Below are 26366 nucleotides of genomic sequence, written 5' to 3'. Positions count from 1 at the left end.
AATCCGGAATATTGAAGTATATTTCAGGAGAAAGTCTTTGCGGTCCGGAAAGCGGCTCAGATAGCTAAAAGTGCAGCAAACGACATACAAAAGGTTAGTATATACATACGTCGAGAAATACTTGAGAGAGCGTGTTTTTCTTATACCTTTGTGCTTAGAATGAAAAAAATCGGGTGAAAGCTCGCGCTAGACCCCCATATAATTAACAAGCCTTATCTACGTGAAGGTATTTCCCTGCCATTAACTCTTACATGTTGCAAGATTATGAAATGTTCGGTTATACCCGAACTTAGTTTTCCTTTACTTGTTTTTATTTTTATGTATTAATTTTTCAATACATTTTTGTTTTTAGAAAACTAATTATTTTTTAGGCATAACGACCTAAGCTTACAGAGTTATTTCAAGAACAAAAAGTTAATTTCTCCCAACCCAATCACTTTACTTTATATAGATAATGAACCGGTTGCCCATTATATGTGGGGTTTAGTTGCTCTTAGAGAAATTAAAGCTTGATGCCTGCTAACTTTTAATTTGATATTTGACAAAATCTCCCATTGCTTAAACTCAGTACCCTGAAACAATGTTTTCACTAGATTCAAAAATGAAAAAATGTTTATGGCTTATAGATTGGGAAATAGTGCAACAACCATCGAAAAAGAGGTGCGAGATACTCGAAGAAACAAAGTCAAAATATCCTATTCTTTCATAACCCGTCGGCGAGCGTCGTGATAACTAATTCTTGTTGGGGAGAGGGTAACATTAAATCTTTTTGACTCACATCAAATATATTTAGGTAAGAAGTAGCTTTACCACAGCTATCGCATAGGAAGAGCGAAAATACAGGCGACACAGAAATTGGAAATGAGAACTTATAATCCACATAATTGTATATAGAAAAACATCGATATTTGTGAAAAAATAGCATGTGGCGGAGCTCTAACTAACTGATCAGAAGTCTGCTGATTTAAATAATGGTTACTTCCACAATTATCGAGCAAATGGTGGGAGCAAGGGCTGACTATCATCCAATAGGTTTATAACCTTAGCAAAAAGGACTTAGCATCCAGTTAATGAGACATCTAAAATTCATGCTGGGCAATCAAGCAAAATCTAACAATGAATATCTGCTTACCTGATTCCAAATATTGAGATCCAAAACTGTCAAATGATTGCATTTAAGATAATGTCAGTGTTTTTTTCTTTAATGGAGTAGACACCGCTTACGTGATAATAGCCAAATAATAGAAGAGACACGCAGAATCGATACAGAATTCGTTATGTTCACAGTCACCTATAGGAAGACTGTTTCTATGCCAACAGAGCTTTGTGAGCCCCAAGCTTCTTCAAATCGCCATTCACTTGATGCTTTTCTAATATATTGCAGAAAAATAACTTTAATAATTGGTGAGAAATATACTACCTAAGTTTGTCTTTGAAGATTAAAATTGTGCTGCATCGGAAGACTATCGCCTTTTTAGAACAGTAGTAAATCAATGCTCTCAACTTTTTGCCTTAGCTCCGCCGAAACTAAAACCTCTAATTAGTAGTCCTTGTATTTCGTATTGAACCGTTATTCGGTGCAGCGCTAAAAATTCTCTGGAAATAGTAGCTGTCGGCGTCTAAACAAATGCAACTTGAAAATAAAAACAAGAAAAACATGCTAACGTTTTTAACACACTTTTAGGGAGGACTTGCGCACACTACTTTTACGGCGGTGAGCCATTTGAAACGCCCCCAGGCAACAATTAAACACACACTATGTATGACGAACTGTTTAAGGCAACAAAGAAGAAATTAAATTGAAGCATACAACTACAATAACAAACGAATTAAACAGGCTAAAACCACGAGGCAGCCAGGGAGGCCTACGGGCTTTTGCTTACTTCTTACTCGAAAGCGAAATTTAAACTAAGGCGGACGCAGGCACAACGCTAATTTGGATATCATTGAAGCCAAAAAAAAATCGACAAACTTATGTTGCAAAAGGGAAGAGAGGCCATAAAGAGTTTCTATAATTTGAAATTAGCTAAAGCGGGTAACTAAAGGAGAGGAGGTCAATTAAATAACATACACAAAATTAAAATTTAGCATTAAATTGTTTTCAATATCAAACTATTGTTTCAAAGTGAGCACAAAAATCTACAACATCCTGCCTCACACCAACAACAAAAACCGTTAAAGGTTTTTAATTGCTGCGTAAGGACCAAAACAGTGCCTTTCGCGCCAAAGCGCAACAGTCTGCGCTAGAGCGTAGCCTACACGACGGTAATTAAGCGTGATGCAGCACAGCATACTCTACATCCCCACCATTGAAGTGGCAAAAGTACTTTTCTGTCTCGCCGCCGCCGCAAACACTTTGATTGCACAGCAGCAATTCATCATCGCGGCAATCATGGCGTTATGAATACGCCGACATTATTAGGCACTACATACGCGCAGGTAGGACAATCATATGCGCGCAATACAGTAAACGTTAAGGAGACCCAAGTCTAAGTCAAACAGGATTAAAGCTGCTCAGCGAAAGACCGTAAGCTAAGCGCAACAAGGCCACAGCAGTTGCAAGAGGAGTTGACAGTCGGCATATAAGAGTATAAAGTTCGCGCAGCCGCATCGCTTCAATGCGTGGTACGTGCGCAGCACGAGCCGTGTGTCCATCATATGGAGTATACCGTTGCGTTATGATTTGAGCCTTTTCGGTCTTCTGATGCTTGATTGACAGGTAGTGGACACACAACACATGTGTTGGGTCTAAGCGAACGAACGATTTTTGGCTCATCAAATGGTAGCAAGACATCAATCAATCGGTTTTCCGCCGGCAAATGATTTATTGGCATTTAAGTGAAATGTAATCAATATACTGGCGTATGAGGGCAAATATGACGCATTCGATGAGCAAGTTTTCAATTAATATAAGAATTAAGAATATAAAAAAAAAAATGTTATAAAAAAGTTAAATAAAAATTGCTATGCAAATAACGAGAACGGATTAGCGTTAATTTTTTCGATAAAAATTTAATAAACTCCGAACCTAGTTTCGAATACTTAATAGCACTGATGTTCTTATAAATTATCTGAAAATTATCTAATTATCTAACAAAAGAGATGTACTCCCATATTGTAAAGACTCTAGAGGTTCTGATGATTCAGCAATACCTAAGTGAGATGTACGTACTTTCAAATATTACTTTATAATATGTACAGAATGGATAAATAACATCCTTTCTCAACGAAAAAAAAAACAAAGACTTATAAGTTTACTCTAACACTCTAAATACTTGTCCACAATTAGGCATAAGGCAGTCTTTTACCACTGCCGGACCACTGCACTATTACAAGCTGAGGTCTTAGCTATTACGAAAGCCACAGATGGCCTCTAATGCATCTGCAGGCAATTACAGAATCCAAATTTCCGTAGACAGCCAAGCAGCAGTGAAGGAAGTAACCCTGTATCGTATGTCGACCAAAAGTGTCTTAGAGACCAAAGCAGCAGTGGACAGTGATGCCAGAAGGCCAAAAGTGCCTTAGGAAGCAAAGTAACAGTGGAAAATGTTGCCAGAACTAAACAACTTCACTTCTAATAAATGACAGGCCACCAAAGCATCGAGAGCAATGAAATAATGGGCAGGATTGCTAAGAATGGTGCAAGGCTAACAACTGAAAACATCATAAACATTGGGAGACATTTTCAATACGATGATCTGGGCAGAAACGGTAGAACGAACTACCTGGGAGCAAAACTGCAAAGCTCATGTGCAACGGTATATCGGTACATAAAATTCCTATTTGCACTCGATAGAAGAGACTGTAGGAACATGATCGGAACACTAACTGCTCACTGTCTAGTGGCGACACACGCCCGTAGAATGGGTCTGATTGAGAAGACTGCAGGAAATGTTAAGAGCAAGGCATCAGGGAAACAAGATTAAGCTGGTGAAGGTATCGACAGTAAGGCTACAGATTCTGTTAAAATTCACGTCAATCGCAGGCATCTTAGAAGATTACTCCTCATGGACCTAGCAACTGAACTCCACCTGGTATCGCAAAGGACAAAAACTTATCTATACGTAGCTTATTGACCTACCAGATTAACCTAACCTAACTCATAAGTCTATATACAAAAATCGAGGATACCGTTGCATTTAAAAAAGATAAAATATTTCCCAACAGACGCCTTTAGTTCTGCTTCCTCCAGACTGGTCAGAATAACTCTTGTGAACAGGTGCTACTTCGGACTGAGTAGAATATAATTGAGAAGTAAAGTCCTTTCTCGACGAACAAAGTCCACACTTTACAAGTCACTCACCATCCCCGTCCTGCTATATGGTGCAGAGGCATCAGCGATGACAACATCTAATGATTACGAGTTTTCGAAAAAAAGGTTCTACGGAAGATTTACGGTTCTTTACGCATTGGCAACCGCGAATGCCGCAATTCATGAAATGATGAGCTTTACGAGGTATACGACGATGTTAACATAGTTCAGCGAATTAAGCGAAAAGCTGTAGCCAATAAAAGAAAAGAAGCATACTGCCAGCCTCCGGTTGACTAGTACATAGTGAGTAAAAAGTACATAGAATACGTATACTAGCCCATACACTACAACAAAAACCCAACTACAACAACATTGTAAGCAATTGTATCTAAATTTCTAATATATGAATATACCAAACCAAATACCAAAAAGTTCATAATTGCCGAAACCCGGGATTGAACCGGGGACCTTTAGATCTTCAGTCTAACGCTCTCCCAACTGAGCTATTTCGGCACGGATATCAACTCTATCAGGCACACATTTTATTTTTAAAAGAATTTCAATAAAGGTCGCCAAAACTACATAAAATCTAGAAATGAAAGCGAACTATGACACCGTTATATAAACCTTGTATAAAGATCGGTACAAAAATCGCCAAGCCATTGTCTCTTATCAATGCAACCTTGATTTTTATACACGCTGCACGCAATGCTTTATCAAAAGTGGGACATTAAAAAGTGGTCGGCGACGTTCGCCAATAACAACACAAAGCAACAAAAAGGTAAGAAAAGTAAAGAGCGCAAGCGATGAAGTATGAGCAGCATTTCGCTGGAATGCCACGCCCATAAGCGACATTGAAACCGGCGCGAATTCGCATTTCTGCGGGTACAAATGAAGAAAAAAGCAACATCAGGGACAGTTAAACTAGCCGAAAAAAGTAAAAGCGGCGCAACAATAAAAAAATACAACTTGCCAAGTTGTTGCTTTATTTATGTTTTTATTATTAAAACCGATTTGTGGTTGAAGTTTTTGCTACTATTTGTGTTGTTGGCCGAATCAGAATCAGTTGGCGCGACTGCAAACCCATAATTATGAAATTATTACCGAGCGCCAAGTTAAAAGCCACTAAAAACGTAAGAACTTCAAGCATGAATTAAAACAACAAGAAAAAAACTACAATCGTCGCGAGTCCAAGCACAAATACAACAACAAACGCACGCAGTCAGCTTTTCCTGGCATCGTTCATCATCGTGGGTCAGCGTTGGTGCTTAGTGATCATCAATGGCCAGCGACAACGCGTTGCGACGGCGACGACGGTCTTCGCGGCATCCGTACCGCCACCGATCAGCCCGAACGGCGCGAACGGCGCGAACGGCCTTTGTATGCCACAAGCGACCCGGCCAGGCCGTCAAGCTTGCGTTCAGCGCACACCCTGCGGGCAGACAGGAAGTTGTGCTGTGTTGAAGAAATTTTCGAAACTTTTTCATTTTTTATTCGTTAATTTCTTTACTTTAAATGTATATTATTCTGCTCTCTGCTTCTTGCTTGCTAGTAGCTATGCCCCGAATGTGTCTCTTAATTCTGTTTCTTAAGATTGTTCGGATTTCGTTATTAATTTTATACATCAGATCGCGTATTGCGTGCTTTGCGTGCGGTTTTGCTTGTGGTCGACATGAAAATGTGTGGAAAAAATTTAAAAAAAAATCCGTCGGCGGTTAGCGTTTGGTTCCACGGTAGCCAGCAAGCGCATGCTGCACGCAACCGTCTAAAAAAGAATGTGATTTATACAAAATCGTTGTTGTTGGAAATTTTTCTATTAGCCGTCTAGTGAGTCCCTGATATGTCATAAATATGGATTCATAGTTGCTTCCACTAAGTAGAATACATATATTAAATAATAGGCATACGAAATTTAATATGTATGATCTGGATATCTACACACATATACATACGTTGGCATGCATAAATACACATCAGAGTATTGGAATGTTTTATAAAAAAAGGGAATACTACCGGGTTTTCCAATAAGATTGATATAATTTCTAAGCATCGTTTCTGCTATTTTTAATATGTCATGATCTGGCAAGTGTTGCTGAAAACTGCAATATGTCGATTCCATGACGTTCTAAGGAATCCGGACTGTCTCTCACTATTTGATGCCTGAAATTGAAGCTCGTGATCTGGACATCAATCAATGGATTTATTGCAAAAACACTTTGTTGATTATTTCACGTTTTGGGCCAATAGTTGGCGCTGGACTTTTTCCTGGGGGAATATATAAAATCTAAAGTCTATGCGGACAATCGTACTTGGATTCATGTCTTGGAGCAAAACATTACTCGACTCATTCGCTAGTTACGAGTCGAAATGTTCGAACGACTCATCGAAAATTGGACTGAACGGATGGAAAATCTGAACCGTAGCCGCGGACAACATTTGATAGAGACAATCTTCAAAGAATTAATGCCAAAGAATATTCTTTCGAATGATAATTCTCCATTAAATTTGAGGCATCTGTGTTTTTGCTTAAAAAAAAGTGGTGAACATCGAAAGGGTTGCCGTTTAGGCAAGTGTTGCTGAAGACTGTAATTTGTTGATTTAAAGATGTTCTCATGAATTAGGACTCTCAAAAATCACAATCTGCCGGATTTTGAGAAAAGATTTGTGCTTGCGTCCATATAAAATTAACAACTGAATCCATTGGACCACTAAACGTCGTGAATTTGTTGATTTCGCCTTGATACAACTTGAAAACAATAACGATTAAGATTTAAGAAAAACATCTCCGATTAGGCTCACTGTCATCTGAGTGTTCGGGAAATTGTTATATTTAATAGCCTCCAAAAAGTTGTGATTTAACACCATTAGACTACTTCTTGTGGGATTATTTTAAGGCATTGGCCTTTAACAAAATAAAACAGACACTCTTTAAGCTTTAGAAGTGAAAATTGTACGGACTATTTAAGAATACGACTTGATTTAGTGGAAAAAGTACTTTAAAATTGGGTTTATCGACTGTTCCTGACAAAGAAGTCTTGGAGAAAGAAGAAACACTGGTGCTAACCAGAGTTAGCTTAAAAAAGAAGTTAAGCGCATTCTGTCTTTGGAACAAGAATTGTAAAAATATCGGTGAGTTAATGGAAATTGGCCGACCGTCATGTAAGCACTGCTCCGATTACCAGGAACTGAACAATGCGCAACATATCCTTTGGTACCATTAAAACAAGGCTGTTTATAAAAATAAGCACAAGAGTTAATACAAAAAACGTCACGGATCGAATTTATAAACCTCCGAATTGCAACAAAATTAATACTTTTCTGATTCAAAGTGGATAACTTCCTAAAACGTCAAGTCATATAGGTGATCCTATGAGCTGCTTGATTAAAGATTGATATAATATTGTTGATGTAAATTGCAATTGATTTCCAACGGAACTAAAATTTGAAAATTTAGAAGAAAACTTTTGGCAAAACTTTAGATCTTTAAAACACTATTAACTACCCCGAGAATGCTTAAAGTTGATAGATCAAAATACATGTTTTCAAACATTTGACTTTATATATCCTAAATATACGTCGAAAGCTTTGATTTTATTTAATCCTTCCTTAGATCACCTCGAAGTTTTAACATTTTCTTTTATATTTCAAAAACTTTCACGAAATTCTGAATAAGATGCCGAAATAGCTCAGTTGGGAGAGCGTTAGACTGAAGATCTAAAGGTCCCCGGTTCAATCCCGGGTTTCGGCAGAAACTTTAATTTTTTGTCAGTATTTATATTTTACTATTATATTGAGGAAGTCGAAAAAATCTTTTGGTCGTTTTGATTAAACTTCAATTTATTTTCTTTTAWATTAATAATAATAAAAAATAAATAATTAAATGTATACAATTTTGGTCACCCCTTTTTGCCATTTTCTGCTAGAGACCTTATTCCATCAGGGTAAATCGAAATTTCGAAATTTACAGAACGGAAGCGAGCGAACCATTGTTGTGCTACCCGAACTGATACAGCATCGTCTTCGTAAACTTTACAAATTTTATTATATAAAAATTGGTGGCTTGCGAGGCACTCTTACATTTTTTATACAAAAATTCATTGTGAATTTCATCATTATTTTCAGTAATTTTTGAAAAACTGTAACTTTTTTCAACTTCCCCAATTTTTTTTTTTTTTTTTTTGGTAAAATGAAGCTTAAAATCTTACCTTTTCAACACTATATGGTATGACACAATGTGAGTGGTGGCACTGGGGATATACGACATCTATTGACAAAATACGAAAAGAATTTTTCGACTACCAAATATTTTGTATGTTAAAGTGTAATAAAATAGATAATTCTGATTATATATAAGATAGTCAACGCCAAAAGTAAGATGTAAGATATGTGAATTAATTTTCTGATTATTTTGTAACTTAATTCCGAGTTGGTTAGCAATCAGTTAAGTTCTGGTTAAAAAACAAGTTCTTTACCGAAAGAAGGAGCCTAGTTTAAATTGGCCAGAACTTAACTGTAATGGTTAAACTTTGACATTTTCATTAGAACACCTGAGATTCTATTTCTCTGTCTGCTAACCAGACAGACATTGAGAAAACGTCCGTAAATCTGTTACATCAATAGATATTACGAGAGAAAGGAAGTAAAAGGAATCTAAAGAAAAAAAATCTTTCAAATTTCAACTTCTCGAAAACGACTAAGTACAATAGGTTTACATAAAAGCTTAGCTATATTGAAAAATTAACTTAAAACTTTTTTTCGTAAAACGGTAACATTGTTTTCGAATAATAATTTATGCAGCCGAAATAGCTCAGTTGGGAGAGCGTTAGACTGAAGATCTAAAGGTCCCCGGTTCAATCCCGGGTTTCGGCAAGCTTATATTTTTATAATAACTTACATTTTTTGAAAATTACTTCTTACTATTTCTTTATGATAATTAAATAGTCATGTGTAACACATATTATATATAGTTAATATAGTAATAATTAAACTATTTTTGAGGTTTTATTCATATTTATTTTGATTCTTTTCTTTACCTCACTACTATTATAATAGCATATTGAGGGTTTACTAAACCATACCAAACATATTTTTATTTAACGGTAAACTGCTGTAATAACTGTTTGGGCGTCTAATGATTTTGTATAGCCGAAATAGCTCAGTTGGGAGAGCGTTAGACTGAAGATCTAAAGGTCCCCGGTTCAATCCCGGGTTTCGGCATCAAAACTTTTTAATAAATAAGTTTATGGAAAATGGTAAAAACATTAAAAAAAAAACCTGAAACTTTGTGTAAATAGTAGGGGAAAGCAAATAGCAAAAAAAAAAAAAAATAGTGGAGTCGTCTCTTCTTTACTCCTTCCTAGGCTAATGGTGTATTACTTGAATCCATTATTAATTCTGTCCTTAAAAAATTGAACCATTTGTATTTTCGTTGACAGCCCTTTTTCGGTATAGAAGTAACAAATGTGGTATGCCATTCCACGCTATTGGTACAGATTCAATAAGTCTTTTGGCTTTATTTTGGCATTAACGATCTCCTAAAAGTTATCGATGGGGCTGAGAGCGGCTGATTACGCTAGCAATTCTAAAACATCAACTCTGTGTCTTCGCAAGCAAGTTTCGCAAAGCCTAGGTATGGCTTAGAATCATTGTGCTGTTGGAACCTTCATGTTAATGTCATTTCTTCTTCAGCATACGGAAGCACCACGTTTTCTAAAATATCGATGTAAACTAACCTTTTCATTATTCTATTTATTCTATACATTTCGGGCTTTTCTACTTTTTCAAAGAAAAGCCAATTAAGGTTAGGGGGGAATGTTTTTTTATCGTTCGAAAAAACATTCTTTGACATTTATTTTTATTTCGAAGACTATCTCTTTCAAATGTTGGCCGCCGCTACATCTCAGAGGGTTCATCCCTTGAGTCCAACTTTTAATGACTCGTTCCAACATTTCGACTGGTTTTTCGCGTGGACTTTTTATATCCTATCGTCATTGACAATTACGTTCTCACCGGCATCATTTTTGAAGATGGAAGGCTATTTCCGCCAGTCCACAAACCACACCAAACCGTTGTCTTTTCTAGATGAATGGTAGTTCTGGAATCTGTTCAGGTTGTTTTTCTTCCCAAACACGGTATTTTTATTTGTTTACATACCCAATGAGACAAAAAATGAGCCTCATTGCTAAACAAAATTTGGCTTGAAAACGTTCCATACGTCAGGCGCCGAATCAGCTCTCCACTGTTTATTTTTATCACTTCGTGCGGGACGTGATTTGTTCGGTCGAATATTTTCCAATAATGAATGCTGCCTCGTAAGATGTGTGATGGTGTTGTGAATAAATAACATGACAGCTTTGCACGATTCACGCGTGATCTGCCAAAAAAAGTCTATTGGAAAAACACCTCTAACTGTATCACCCGTTACATACATACATACATAACTTAAACATAATAATTGTTCCCCAAGTACTGTTATATTTTTCAAAAGCTTTCACAAAACAAATCCAAAATGAGGGGTGCTTTAGCTTTGTCCAATATTGTATATTCAACTTAATACATGCATATTTATGGACATACGAAGAAATTGTACACGTGACTACACATTTTAACGTCTACGAACCGTTTACCCGCCTCCTCAGCGATCTAGTTTGTTTTGTTTCTTATCTACCTTGGAATCTTTGTGTGTTATGTAAAAATTTAAATATTCTACTTAATTTAGGTATGAAAATTATATACATACATCTAAATTTTGTATGCATATAGATATGTTCCACTGAGTCACAGCCGTATGTTTTTCACCTATGTACCGTAAAAGTGCCAATCGCTGCAGGCGAAAAAACGTCAGCAGCAAAACAAATGTTTGAACTTTACACAGTAGCCGACAGTTGTTGTAGTGCTTGTTGTCTGTTTCTACAGGATGCAACTTGTTCGTGCATATTTTATGCAACATTTACGAAGTAAAGGACGTACAATAAATGAATGTAAGCAAACTACTTTTGAATATTTATGAAATATGTGCTAAAATTTAATATATGCAAAAGGGTTATAAAAAAAACCGACGAACCCTTTGTGGATATTTGTAGGTAAAATAATAAACAAACCGTTTTGAATTATACCGACTCACGGTAATATATCATTTTTCCTAGAGTTCAACGGTTCAGAAGCAAGAAAAATAGAAAAAGATGTTTTCATACATGTATGTATGTATTTGTAATTTTACTTATTTACTGCTTAGCGAAATAAGAAATTATAAAAAATTATATTTAAAATAAAAAATTTTCAAAATAATTGTTTCTGCCGAAACCCGGGATTGAACCGGGGACCTTTAGATCTTCAGTCTAACGCTCTCCCAACTGAGCTATTTCGGCGCACATCATTAACTCTTGCGCTCGTCGAACAGGCGACTACGCTCCGAAACACACGCACATACACTCTCACAATTTAGTTCAGTAAAAATGCGTATTATGTAAGCTTTTATAAAATAAAATAACAAAAAAAAAAAATAAAAAATGCGTGCCACTTTGTATATAATTGTATAGATTAAGGCATTGTTAGATGTAAATAACACAAGGCACACCAAAATAAAAAATAGTTCGGATATGGTCAGTTGCTTAACGAAAATATTCTCCTTATCATTTCTATATATAGAACCTGATCAATCAGCGTGTTGTTGGATTGTGCGTACAAACGAAAGGGAATTGGTTGTTGTTGTTATCTTTTCTAAACGTAAAATACTTGTGTTGTGTTTTGGTTAAGTACTATATACTCAAAACCTAATAAAGTTATCACAAATTCACACTTTCTCATAGAAGAAATGCAGTTATTTGGCTAAAGAAAAGGGAGAGTGATGGAAATAGTATCAGAATTTTTAATAGAAGTATTAAAAGCTAAAAAAAAATTACATAATATTAAGAAAAAATTAAAAAACTTTGCATAAGGCTTCCTAAAATAGGTATAATTTTTTAGGTAAACCCGACGGTACCGCTACTTAATAAGCCAAGTTAAGTGCAGTCTGTAAATTACAAACCTAAAACGTCTGAATAAAATTTGTAGTATTTGCATTAGAGTATTAGAATACATTTAAAATATTTAAAAGTTGGAAGCTGTAAAATCTGCTAATTTCCTAAGAGTAAGGAGTAAACAACACTTGGAGGCTGATACGACTATAGAACACGTTCCCAGTTTTATTATGGCCACAGGCCATTCATTGGTCATTTCAATAAAAAAGAAGAAAACACGTTAACATCGGCTGCACCGAAGCTAATATACCTTTCACAGGTGCATTCCATTTAGTAACTATGGGTCCAGTTTGTATGGAAGCTATTGTATATACTGTAGTAATCCGATCTGAACAATTTTTTCGGAGATTGTGTTATTATCTTAAGCAGTAATTCATTTCAAATTTCAAAGGTTTCCATACAAGCCCCTGATTCCGATCGTTCGGTTTGTATGGCAACTATATGCTATAGTGAGCCGATCTGAACAAATCCTTCGGAGATTACATCTTTGCCTTAGAAAATAATCTATACCAAATTTCGTGAAGATATCACGTCAAATGTTACTACGGGAATGTTGGCTTAAGTTTAAATTTAATTTATTTTTAAATTACATGAATTAAATGAATAATGACTAATTTCGGGTGCTACAGAACATTTAATACTCTATCATACTATCAAAGTCGATGGAATACTTACATATATAAATGTAAAAAATTTGTATATGATATATTATATAAAGTCAACTGGAATTTCGAAAATCTTTATACTAGGTAAATTCGGGTTAAAAGTATATATTATATTTCACAGATTGACCGATATGTTTGGCAAAAATTTATCCATACGCACTGGGGTCGGCATATTTGGCGTCTGGGTTCTTGAAAAGTTATAAACCGATTTCGACAATTATTGAAAGTAAGACGAAGTATCTTGAATTCACTTTTGTGCAAAGTTTTATCCGGATACATTGATTGGTTCCGGGTTTGTCCACTGTAATGTGAAAAAATCAGATGGAAATTAAAATTGTGTTATTTCACATAAAAGCTTGCTCCCATTAAGCCGTCTTGTGCCATCCCGGATGTAAAATTTAATTCTTCTTTAACAAAAGAACAAAAGTGGGCGATATAGGTTGAATGGTTTAGAAGATATATTAGGGATATTGCTACGCCCACATTATAAATTGACAGCTTAATTATGGGACTTTATAGGGTTTCGCTTATAGACGTTTTGTGGGCGGGCAGTGGTCCACGTTCGTTCATTGTTTCATTACATTCTGAGAATATTAAGACAAAAGCATGTATTCCTTCAATATATGTATATCAATTTTGTGTTACTTAGGGCAAAATTATGACTGGAAAAATAAATTTTCAAATTTACGAAGCCAAGGAGGAGAAAGATGAGGAATTTATAAATTAAAATTAGAAAAACTTCAAAAAATTTGGCCTGCCAACCAAGAAACTTATACCAAAAAAATAGTAAGGACAATTCAGTATAATAAAGGGCCGTAGAGAGAAGTAATAAAAATTGTAGCAGACCGTCGAGCGCCGTTGAGAACTACGGGCTCGGGAGGAATTGCCTTTGAACTCGCCTTTTCTCTCCTTCACAGGTAACCCTTCGTAATTCGATAACTCGGTATTGTATGATATATGTATACTATATAAACTTTCAGGATTTAAGAAACTTAAGACAAAAGCATAGATTTCTTCAATATACATCAGTTTAGTGTTACGTATGGCAAAATAATAATTGTAAGCTTTATTCAAAAGTAATAAAGTATTATATTTCAAGCGAATAGGATGAAGTTTTGAATTAATATAGAGTCGTTAGTACGACGCCAAAGAGGGAGAGAGGAGGAAATCGTGAATGAAAACAACAAAGGATTAAAGAAATTTGGTCTGGGATCTAGAAAACTGCTTCCAAAAAATAATAAGGACAATACAGTATAGTAAATGGCAGAATTGTAGGCAGAGAATCGGAGCCAGGGGATGATTGTAATGCATTGGTGCAGAAAAAACTTTCAAAAGATTGTTGCAGAGAAAAGGACGCCGCTGAGAACGCAGGGTGTGGAAGGAATTTTCTTTGTCTCCATAACTGATAATGGGTAAAACGCTGACACACGTGCTTTTCTTCTTGGTTTTTCTATAGTCTTTCATATTCATTTGCTAAATTACTATGACTCTTTTATAGAAGATATGTAAAATATAATATTGTACAAAAAGTGGAAACTTGTTGTTGTTAACACAAGGAAAGGACATGGCATGAGTTATATATACATCATATATGATATCACATATTTTAGCACACACTTGCGGCTTTTGAACACCACGTTGTGGTTTATGCCTTCGTAATGACTTCTTTAAGAGTTTAAACACTACAAAAAATTGCATACATTAAGGGCAACTGAAAATTATCGCCTTCACACCATAGCGAAATCAGCTCGACCAAATAAGGAGTGTAGGCCAATCAAATTTTTAAAGCACACAGCAGACAAAATGGACGCTTACAAGCATAGGAGGTGGGTAAAAACTTACATATTTGTGTATATGTATATGTATAAACTTAAGTATTTACGAAAGCGCGCGCGTACCGATTACAAGCGAAAAGGAATAAAAAGTAAGAATTCTATGTGTTAAACTAGTTGTTTTTATTGTTGCTTTCGTTGATCTTTAAACTCAGCGCAGCAGTTTTTGTTCGCAGTAAACAAACATATTTGCATGCATATACATATGTATGCATATGTAATGACTGTTAGTATGCTTGTGCGTTCCACGTGGCCGTAACGCCTTAAACTCCGTCAGACATTTGAAGAATTTTTCATCTTTAATGACAGCAATCAATTGTTGTAAATTGTAGAGCAGCATTGTACAGCCAGTAATACATTGTCTAAAGAAGCGTTGCCAGAGACGAAGCAAATGAAACAACAAATATACTGTAAGTCAAAGCCGCAGCCAGCAGCATTTCGATTAAAGCTTCGTAAAAGCCAAAGAGTTCCGCTGGCAGAGCGAATGCAAGTGATTAGCGGGGCACTTTTATTCTTGCAAGGTTGTGCACTGAAATCTCCTATATACAAACATATATGTACATATAACATATACAGATATTAATACAATATATACAATTATATATATAATATAAACGCTTATGTAAGTTAAATCGAACGCAAACAACAACACTAAATAGCCGCACATGCGCAAAGTTCGAATATCACAATTTCCATGCAAAAAGTCAAGCGGAAACTCAAGGTTTTATGCCGTTTCATTGTTTTACGCTGGACTTCATTGATTTGCTTATCGGTTTGTAGCTGTATAAAGCACTATTTATACTTATGTCTTCACCTTTACTTGCATTGCGAATAAGTTAAGACTTTATACTCGTGTCTCACGAATTTATTCGCGTTGATTTGTTGATTGCGTTGACCCAAAAATTTTCTGACATGCATTTCCGTAGTGCCTGCATAAACGTGTTGTCGGTTACTTGAGCGCGATCAATGAACTAATTTTCATACCTTGCCTCACACATTTGGTGTTCGATAAAGTTGTGATCAAAAACCTATTTGTTTTTGTAGTGAAAATTCTCAGAAACTCTTGATCTTTTCATGTCTTCAATAATGTTTTAGAATTCTTAACTTTTACTATAATATTAGTTTGTCAAAAAAGTCTTGCGGTATTTTTATTGAACTTTCAATTGTTCATAAAATTTTTTTTGATGACTCATGCCCAGCTCTTGGCCTTCCGGAGCATGGCGCATCTTCGACCACCTCTACACCAGAACGAAAACGTTGTGCGGTGGAAATGGAAACTGTATCGGGTCCATAAACTGCACAAATTTTATTGGCGGCTTGAGATGCATTTTTGCCTTTATCGTAGTAACGACTTAAAAGAAACGACAGTCAATCAAACACGTGTTCGCGCGTGAAATGAGCTTTCCAAAAAGGTATAGCGTGACCCGATGCGACGAATAAAACTAGAACTACGCGCTCTCAGCGTCAACTAGCGAAAATACCGCAAGACTTTTTTGACAACTGGCGTTGAGCAATACAAAAAACTCCGTCAGGATCGTGAAGGAACTTTTTGAGCCGTTCGGTACCGAACGAGGTTTCAGACAAGGCGGCTCTCTATCGTGCGGCTTCTTCAATCAACTGCTGGAGAAAATAATTCGAGCTGCAGAGCTGAATAGAAAAGTTACAATCTCCTACAAGAGTGTACAACTGCTGACATACGTAATCAAACGGATAAGGAGCGAAGCATAAAGCAAAGGATCTGATAATGAACGGCAGCAAGTCGTTCGTGCCATCAAACAAATAGTCGTCGCATTAGCGCCTTGGCTCCCTTGTCACTGTTGACAGTCATTGCGAAGTCGTAGATAATTTCGTCTATCTTGAAAACAGCATTAACATCTAACAACATCGTCAGCCTGGAAATCCAACGCAGAATGACTCTTGCCAACAGGGACTTGGGACTGATTAGGCAACTTCGGACTGCTCTCTCTCGACGAACAGAGACCAAATTCTACAAGTTTATCACATCACCGTTCTGTTATATGATGCTGCGTAATACACGATGACAACATCTGATGAGTCGTCATTACGAGTTTTCAAGAGAAAGATTCTGAGGAAGACGTTGCGCATTGGCAACGGCGAATACCGCAGTCGATGGAACGATAAGCTATACGAGATATAGGACGATTTAGACAAAGTTCAACGAATTAAGGGACAGCGGCTGTGCTGGCTAGGTCACGAGAAAAATCAGGCGCCACATCGACTTGTTTCAAAGCGAGATCATCGGCGTAGATTTCTGAGTCAAAAAAATTGTTCAACATCGTTCGCTACTGTTGGTAACGCCAATCCCTGTCTCATTTCGAAAGAAATAAGGCCCGATGATGCCGTCTTACCACAATCTGCACCGAACGTTCAATTTTTGGGGATTCAATTATATTATACATATATGTACATATATGTATGTATACATGATCAGGATGATGAGATGAGTTGAAATCCAAGGGACTGTCTGTAACAAGCTGTAACTTGAAACATTTTAATGAAACTTGGCACACACGTTCCTTGGCAAAAAAGTGAACAAAGTTCGTAGTTGGACGTAAACGGACCACTGGCACGCCCACTTACCACCATTAAAGGAAAACCTATAAAGTGCCATAACTTAGCACAAAATAAAACTATAGAACTGAAATTTGGTACAGGAGAATGCAGTAGCAAAGGATAACTGTGGTTTAAAAATTTTGAAAAAGTATCACGCCCTCTAATATGCTTAATGAACGTATCTCCTCAAACTGTTCAAGCCAAAATAACCAAAGTCGCTCCAGATAAATCCTATAAGTACCGATAATGTGAAAATAAATGAAATTGGACCAGAGCCACGCTCACTCGAGGTATATATATCGACATTGTTAAAAACCACTAAAAGTGCTATAAAATCATAACTAAACACGCCAGAGAGATAAAATCTTTAACTCGAGATGATATAAGAGTACTCAATAGGAGCCGGGGTAAAAACTTACACGTTTTGGTGAAATTACATATCTTGCTAGTTGTGAGAATATGAAATATTCTGTTATATCCGAAATTAGCTCATTCTTGCTTGTTTAAATAATCTCTTTAATACTAAACCTTCTCAGATTTTGAAAAAATAAAAATAAAAGCTATAATTGTTAGCTCTAAGTTCACTAAATGAATGAAGATTCAAGTTTGTATGTCCTTTCAGGTAGATATTGCTTAGGAGGTATTAAACCAAACAAGCTGATGGTTGTCCTAAAATAAAAAAAAAACGATTGAAATTGCCATAATCTATTATCTCCAAAAGTTTGCAGCACAAATAGTATTAACCGTTTTCACAATGGAGAAAGGGAGTCGGATTCGTAATCGGATGACTATCAACTCATCAGCATTGTTCAAAATAATTTTGAGAATTTTTCCTATCGTTACAACAACAAATAGTCTGAATGGGTTTTTCTATGATTCTATTTAAGTATGTACACAGTCTTACAAAAGTTTACATACGACCATAAAATTTTAATTATATTATAAATATCAAAATACTATTGATATGTTGCTGGTTTTTATAACTTTAAATGAAATATAAAACCATTATAAATACTCCTTAATACAAAATTTGTTGTATTTACTAAAGTAACAACAAAAAAGTTAAAATGCTTTAATTCCCATATATACATAAGTATACATACGATTCAAAGAACAAAGTGTACCGTTATGAGGACCGTTGCAGATTTCTTGATATTTGCTTTAAATCATCAGTACAGCTTGACATTTCATAGAAAGTGATCGCAATTATAATTCTTTAGTCGAGAAGTGTTTTCTACTATAAATATGGGCAAAGGAAAGGAAGTTCCCGAACCAATTCGGAAAACCGTTGTAAAAATGAGGAATGAAGGTTATTCTTTAAGCGAAATTGGAAGAATTTTAAATTTAAAGAAGCCAACAGTGCAAACAGTAGTAAAAAATTTCAAGGAAAATGGAAATTATGAAAGTAAACCACGCACCGGCCGCCCTCGGATGTTAGACAAAAGAACAGATAGAACAGTTATACGATTAATAAAAGAAAATCCCAAACAAAGTGCGGTCGAAATAWATCGTAAAATAAAAACAGATCTTGGAGTAAACGTTTCTGATCAAACTGTTCGTAGAAGTATTAAAAACAGTGGTTACAACAGCAGAGTTGCAAGACGAAAACCGTTTCTCAGAWCTGTAAATATACAAAAGCGGTTTGAATATGCCCAGAAGTATGCCAATATTCACATAAGTGACCCAAYGTTTTGGGAAAGGGTAATATTTACTGATGAATGTAAATTTATGGTTTTTGGAGGTGATGGTCGGGCAAAAGTTTGGCGAAAACCAAATGCAGCTTTACTGCCCCAGAATATAACCCCTACAATCAAACATGGGGGCGGTTCGGTCATGGTATGGGGGTGTATGGCCGCAAATGGTGTTGGCAAATTAAGGATTATAGAAGGCATTATGGATAAGGCTATGTACATTGACATTTTAAAAGATACTTATCTTCCTAGTGTGGAAATGTTAGATTTGGAAGGAAATTCTATATTTCTCCAAGCCAACGATCCGAAGCATTCTTCTAAAGTGGTAAAGGAATGGCTTCTCTATAACGCCAGACATAAGCTGGAACATCCCCCACAATCTCCCGATCTTAATGTTATCGAACATTTGTGGGATATTTTGAAGCGGAATCTGAAAAAACGGCAAATATCATCCATTGCAGGTCTAAAGGTAGCATTMATGGAGGAATGGAGTAAAGTTACTCCCGATATTACAAAAAAATTGGCATTATCCATGCCCTCTCGTCTGGCAGACGTAATAAAAGCCAAAGGAGGTCATACCGACTACTAATTTATTTATATATTTTTTAAATAAATATGCGTATGTAAACTTATGTAAAAGTTCGGAACCTGAAAAAGTGAAATGTTTTGTGTTATTAAATATAAATTTATTAAATTGAACTATTTTTAAAATTCCTTTTTAATATTTCATACTTTGAAATAAAATAAAACCAAAACAATTATTATATGCGCGTTTTTCCTTATCAAATTGAAAATTTTAGTACCGTATGTAAACTTTTGTAAGACTGTGTATAACAGCATTTTTTATTAAATTAATTAATTATCACACCAAGCCCTTAAATTTACACTTTTAAAGTTTTGGGTGTGTTTAAAATTATTATATTCAAACCTCACAAATTTTCTAAAGCAGCTTGATTATATATGTGTCAACATAGTATGAACCCAAAATTATTATTCTTAGAATTAGTATTATTATTTTAATTTTTTTATATTTTTTATTTAATTTTATATTTTGTTTTATGTATTTTTTCTTTTTTGTTTTTTTAACAGTTATAATTATTGTAGTTAAACGAATTTGATTCTTTTTATAGCTATTATATGGCCTCAATCCTTATCAAGCGAACACACTAAAATTGGTGAGGTCCTACTTCCATACTGTATTTTCTCCGAAGCTTTTTTCTAACATAAGCGCTATGAGCCAAAAATATAGTACATGGATACAACAAAAAAGTAATGAATTTTTAAAACTTTTAAAACCCCATAATTTCAGTCAAATTAAACTCTTACTGCCGTATACGCTTAAAGTTATAATAATACTGCAAATTAAAAGAAAACACGCAATCCTGCAGATATAAAAGCAATGTACAAACAAAAATTAAAATAAAAAAACGCCACACGCAATTTTCTAACATAACTTTCTCACACGCTGTGGGTCAAGTTCAGTTACGCAGTTCATAAATAAGTTTAAAAGAACGAGATAACAAATACAAAACGAACAACATTTGCAAAAAATTATAATAATACAAGAGCGCAAGGAAAAGTGATGCGTAATTATGTAGCTGCTGAGGCAAGCCAGACGCTGTGCAAATCGGAGCGACAGCATCTCAACTGACAGACAGACAATTTTCGGGGGCAATGAGACGAGGATGAATCGTCTATGCACAAAGGTGGATTCAATGCCGCTGCATTCGCTTTTGATTGGCGGGAAACATTTGTGGTTGTTGGATTTTTTGTTTTTTTTTTTTTCAAATAACTAAACTAAAAAAATACACGTAATTATATGTAATTTTGAATAACATGAGCTTCTCAGGACGCAAAGGATGATCTTCACTTTGTTAGTGGGCTTTGGACAATGCCAGTCGCTATTTTTTTTATTTTATTTTTCTTAAATATCTTTATAGTGACCGTCTATCCCTGATTATTTATCCGGCCAAGGATTGTCAACTCGGCGTAATTCTGTCGCTACAACAACATCAAGGGTATATAATGGGTAGGTGCAAAATTTCATATCGATATCTCAAAAATTTCGCATTCACACACAAACCGAGACAGTCAAATGGACATGACTGAATCGACTCAGCTATTTATGCTAATCATATACATATACATACATACATATATATACTATACATATGTATATGTTTATGCATGCAAATATGTATACTTAACAGAGTCTCCAACCTTTCCTTCTGGGTGTTACGAACTCCGTGGCAACCTTAATATACCCGGTTCAGGGTATAATAAACAAGATCACAAATTCAAATGACTTAAAAAATTAATTTTAACTGTAAATTAAATTTTTTTTTTTTTTATAAATAAACCAGTGTTCGCATTATTAATATGACTTCTTTTTATGCATAAAATTATAGGGATATGTTAATACAGTAACGAGCGTACAAGCCGTAAGCAGAGCAATCAGCAGCCACACTCAAGAACATTGCATAGGTTAGTATAATATCAGCGATGCATAAAATTCGCGTTAAGACACAATTTAGAATTTCCACAATGTTATGAAGTTATTTTGTGTGAAAATGTAAACTTAGTTTAATAACTGCAATTTTTCTTCCTCGTCCAAGTGCCAGAGTTACACACAGGTCGTTCATACATACATATACTTGTATACATACATATGTGCATACTATAGCTATAGTGCAGTACATCTAAATAATTAATTTCACTTTTCAGCAGTCGCGATGGTATAATTATTTCCCTAATCAGGCGCGCACGTCAATTCCCTATGCTGAAGTGTCATGCGGATGGTGACGGAATGGATAAAGCGGTACGGTAGTCTTGATATGCGCGGGTAAAACATTATATGTATGTATGTATATATGTATGTTTGTATATGCTTTCTAGTGAATGGTTGTGGAAGTAAGGGTTAAATGGGGCATCGGGAAATCGGGCAACGAAAGTTTAGTATATGACGACTATATCAATATAGAAAAAAAATTATTTTTTTTTTCTAAAATTCATAGGTTAAAAAAATTTATTTAAGGCTTAAGTCAAAACAAATTATGAAGTTTTTTTTTTTTTTTTTTGCTTATTTCCTTTGTTTGTGTTGCCCTTTTTTGATTTGGAAAACATTAATATAAAGAAAAACTCATTCATTGTAACACAGTCGGATGCTTAATTTGCTTCAACCATAAAACTGTAAAGACCAAATTTCTACATTATCAAAAATACTGCCATACCGACAAAAATTATGGCGACTCTTTCAGTAAATTTATAGCATTTCTTATAATATTTACAATATAAAATCGTTAGCACAAATTATATTCAGCATATACAAATATACATACGTACATAAATATGTACATATGTAGTAATAAATAAAATTTCCTCTTGTTATTCAAATGTTATATTTTTAATATAAATATTTTCCTCAAATGTTAATAAAAGTTGATGCAATTTTGCTAGTAAAGTAGTTTATTTTTTATTAGCACTCACCTGTTCGATTTCTGGTGCTATCATTATTTGCATACCTATTTTTTTCGCCGACACTGCACTCTTTGAATTTTTTCTGCATTTCACTTTACACTACACTTATTGATTGATTTTTTAATTTAATATTAATAAAATAAACAAATAAAATTTCATAGCTTTAATTTTATTCGGTAACATAATTAATTTTATTTTATAAAACGCATGAAATTGGCACTTTTGACTTTTTCATTAATATTTATAATTTAATAGTTCTATTTTGTAATTTAATTAAATCTAATATATTCCGCATTGAATCGCCGGCCCGCTATACGATGGTTGCTAACGCTGCTTAAACTATTGCATTTCACTAAATTAAAAATTTTCAAAAAACCTTAACTGTTTGTAGGCAACGTGGCTCATATCCGTCTTTATAACAATGGTAACATTGTACAACGACATCTGCGTTTCTGATATTTATATTTATCACAAAGATCTTAATTGTGCAGAGCCGATTGTTGTTTTTTATTCTCTTATACATGTACGTATATGGAGCACTAGCACTTCTCTCACTAAGTTGATTTACAGCTCAAGCTATTGCAATTCATTACACTTTTTGCCTCTAAATTTCCGATACCGTCGGCCCGAAGAGGGAAATTAACATAAAGGAAACGGATATCTTATTAAAAATCATTTGAACTCGACGAAAAACTGTTTCCGCACAAAATGATGTCGCAACTTTGTAATTGTCTGCACTGCTAACGCTAGCTGTACAGCGCCACCTGTGAATAGTAACCCGCTAAAATACTATACAGCGACATCTGGGTTTGTTTGTTTGCCCATATTTGCGTTATGACGCAATTGTTTCGATTATTTTTTCACTTGTGGAGCGCTAGCGCTCCGCTAACCAATTTAGTACATAACTCATATTTGCGCACACTTTAACACTTTTTGCAACTAATATGCTTTTTAGTGAACATTTAAACCAAAATTCTGATAAGGGAAACGGATATTTGTTTAAAACTTGCGATATTTCCAGTTTCCTGGACCGAGCTGGCACCGCATAATAAGACTGCAGCTAGAAGTTTTATTTAAAAACGAAAACATGTATCACCATCACTATGAACATTTCACCACAGTTTTTATACATTTTTGTTTAATAAACCAATTAAATTACTTTTTTTACTTCGCGAAGCTAAATTTGCACTGAACTTGACGAATAACTGTTTTCCGCACAAAATGGTGTCGCAACTTTGTAGTTGTAAACAATGCTAACGCTACCTATACGGCGCCACCTGTGAGTGATTTATGTAATTCACAATAAAAATAGTCTTCGAATCATGAAATAAGCAATTCCTTGGCAATATATAACATTATTATTATAAATATAATTAATTTCATTAGAAATCTTTCAGTTTTTTATATAACAGATCAATATATTTCCACTTTAAATGCAGCCATCGTGAATGGTCTTTCAAACATCTGATGTGAACAGCACCAACGTGACATGACAGTTCGTCTTATTGAACCAGCAAGAAAACAAAGCAACTCAATTTAATAGCTTTCAGCGCGCTTTCAATTTTATCAAATATTTTTACCAAGTAATTGTCATATAAATAAATAGTTAATAGCAAATAAAATGGATGCTCTGAAAAAATCGCATGAAATTCAGTTGCAAGTGCGCAATAATGCGGAGGAGACGCGAAACACACTAAATGATCTCTATAGTTGGGAACAGGAAATGAAAGCCAAAGAAAAGGAGTTGCACCGACGTCCAGCTAATATGGATAAAGAAGAGGTAAATGAATATTATTTAAATATGTATGTAATTATGTATAATAAACTAATATTATTTATCTTAAAAATGAGCAGCAAGTAAATGTGCCAATACGAAGTCATGTTATTGCAGACAAACACCCTGCGCAAAATAACAGACAGCAAAAACAACAACAACAATCAAGTTCTAGAACAAACTCCGTTGCCAAGGATAATGATAATTTACCCTCGAGTTCCAGCGGTAGTAAGCATGACATTTATTTGTAAATTGTACATTTAATTTATTTGTATTTTCTATGCATTTAATAACCAGCCATAACACCTACCGAAAAATTAGAGAAACCGCTTGATGCCAACGAGGAAAAACGTAAACAAGCTAATGAAATAAAGGATAAGGGCAACAAATATGTTAAGCTGGGAGAATATGAAAAAGCTATTAATGAATACACCAACGCAATTGATATATTCCCAGAGGATCCAATATACTTTTGCAATCGCGCGTTGTGTTACCTGAAGTTGGAAAGGTTAGTAAAAAATGTTAAAAAAAATTCGTAAAAAGAATATTAACATTGTTCACTTATGTAGATATAATGAATGCATTGAAGATTGTGAACACGCCATAGAAATCGACAGTTTATCCGTTAAGGCTTACTATCGGCGCATGCAGGCGAATGAGTGTCTCGGCAATGATATGGATGCGCTTAAAGATTGCACCAATGTGCTTATGATCGAACCCAAAAATGGTGAAGCGAATAAAAGTTTAGAGCGCATCAACGAAAGATTACGAAAAAATGGTGAGTACAAAGCAGTCTTAAACAGGTTTATAAGACGCAAATGCTTAAGATAAATACTAATATAAGTCGCGCCATTTATATAAATATATATTGCAAATATATTTTCGTCCACCTTTTGCTACACTGTCTGCTTAACATCTATTTTATTATATTATTTATCAATTTCTTTTTTCAGTGAAAAGCGCCAAGGGTCCGAACTTTAGCGCGCCGCGTGCTGACATGATTGACATACTGCCAATTGATAAGCCGCCATATAAACGTTCAAATAAACCGCTTCGACGTGTACCCATCGCGGATGTGATTGGCCCTAAAGATACAAAAAATTGTGAAAATACTAACTTGAAAATCTCCGATGAAGATATTGATAAATTATTTAATAGTAATTGTGGTCCATTCGTCGAAGTTAAGAAATCGAATAATGCTGCCGTTGACAAAACACCCGGCAAACCTGCTGCAGTTTCGAGTAAAGTTACGAATAAATTTAATGAAAATCAAAATACCAAAGATGACCAAAAAAAGTCAGTGATCGAAGTGAATAAATCTAGCGCGACGGCCGGCCGGGATGTGCAATTACTGAGTGGAAACGTAAGCGCATTTTTTTCCTTTTTCACCGCGTTAATTGCTATGTTGATACGATTTTTTGACGCCATTAAACAGAGTAGCCAAAATTTGTTTAAACGCAGACTGCGCAAATAAGTCAATTATGAATTTATTACTATTTATTTTTCAACTTTTTAGCAAATATGTAGTATATGCTATGTGGGAAATCTAATTTATGGTTAATTGTTTAATTTATGGGTAATTGTCAATGAATAATGGTGCCAAATAGCAAAAGTAGTTTGTTAGCAAATTCAAATGTTTTAGTGCCAATCTAGTGAAATGCCAAATAAATTTTGAAAGCACAAATTTTTATTATAGTATGTTAACGATTTCACAGCCATTATTATTAAAAAAAATTCAACAAAATATAAAAAAATATATTAGATTTTACAAAATCAATAACAAATTGGTTATAAAAATATTTGTTATAAGTAGTATTATTAAATTAGTTTGTTTACTGGTGATCTGTTTTGTGTTTATATAGTGGCTATAAACTTAATAAATTGTCCCAAAATAAAATATGTGTTTAAATTTAACAAATGCGTCTTGTATGTTTGTATGAAAGTTTATTTCATTGTCACGTTGTTGAGTTCAATTGAATTAAATTAACGATTTGCTTGAGGATAATTCATTGTATTATTATTTTATGATTTTACTTAAAAAATTTTTTTTGGATTTTTTTTTTAAATTCATTTTTAATAATTT

At 34.7% G+C, this 26366-nt stretch overlaps 1 protein-coding gene and 5 non-coding genes across 7 annotated transcripts in view; 4 read left to right on the top strand and 2 right to left on the bottom strand.

Moving 5' to 3' along the window:
- Positions 1–4692: 4692 nt before the first annotated feature.
- On the bottom strand, positions 4693–4765 carry Trnaf-gaa. Its single transcript has one exon. It is a non-coding gene; the product is annotated as a tRNA-Phe (tRNA).
- Positions 4766–7927: 3162 nt separating this feature from the next.
- Positions 7928–8000, top strand: Trnaf-gaa. Its single transcript has one exon. It is a non-coding gene; the product is annotated as a tRNA-Phe (tRNA).
- Positions 8001–9048: 1048 nt separating this feature from the next.
- On the top strand, positions 9049–9121 carry Trnaf-gaa. The gene has a single exon. It is a non-coding gene; the product is annotated as a tRNA-Phe (tRNA).
- Positions 9122–9396: 275 nt separating this feature from the next.
- Positions 9397–9469, top strand: Trnaf-gaa. The gene has a single exon. It is a non-coding gene; the product is annotated as a tRNA-Phe (tRNA).
- Positions 9470–11546: 2077 nt separating this feature from the next.
- Positions 11547–11619, bottom strand: Trnaf-gaa. Its single transcript has one exon. It is a non-coding gene; the product is annotated as a tRNA-Phe (tRNA).
- Positions 11620–24018: 12399 nt separating this feature from the next.
- Positions 24019–26366, top strand: part of LOC108969926 (RNA polymerase II-associated protein 3) — a 3365-nt gene continuing 1017 nt past the window's right edge. The window contains exons 1-5 of one of the 2 annotated variants that reach the window (XM_018934945.1): positions 24019–24289; positions 24364–24508; positions 24581–24791; positions 24853–25061; positions 25237–25646. In XM_018934945.1, coding sequence (XP_018790490.1) covers positions 24131–24289; positions 24364–24508; positions 24581–24791; positions 24853–25061; positions 25237–25646 — 1134 coding nt within the window. In that variant the 5' untranslated portion in view covers positions 24019–24130. Of the gene's footprint in view, positions 24290–24363; positions 24512–24580; positions 24792–24852; positions 25062–25236; positions 25647–26366 lie in introns of both variants that reach the window. The other variant, XM_018934944.1, reaches the window with a different exon arrangement.

Source organism: Bactrocera latifrons, unplaced genomic scaffold (genome assembly GCF_001853355.1).
Source record: "Bactrocera latifrons isolate USDA-ARS-PBARC rearing strain unplaced genomic scaffold, ASM185335v1 scaffold_27, whole genome shotgun sequence".
Classification (NCBI taxonomy): Eukaryota; Metazoa; Arthropoda; class Insecta; order Diptera; family Tephritidae; genus Bactrocera; species Bactrocera latifrons.
This window is presented reverse-complemented; position numbering and strand designations above follow the sequence as displayed.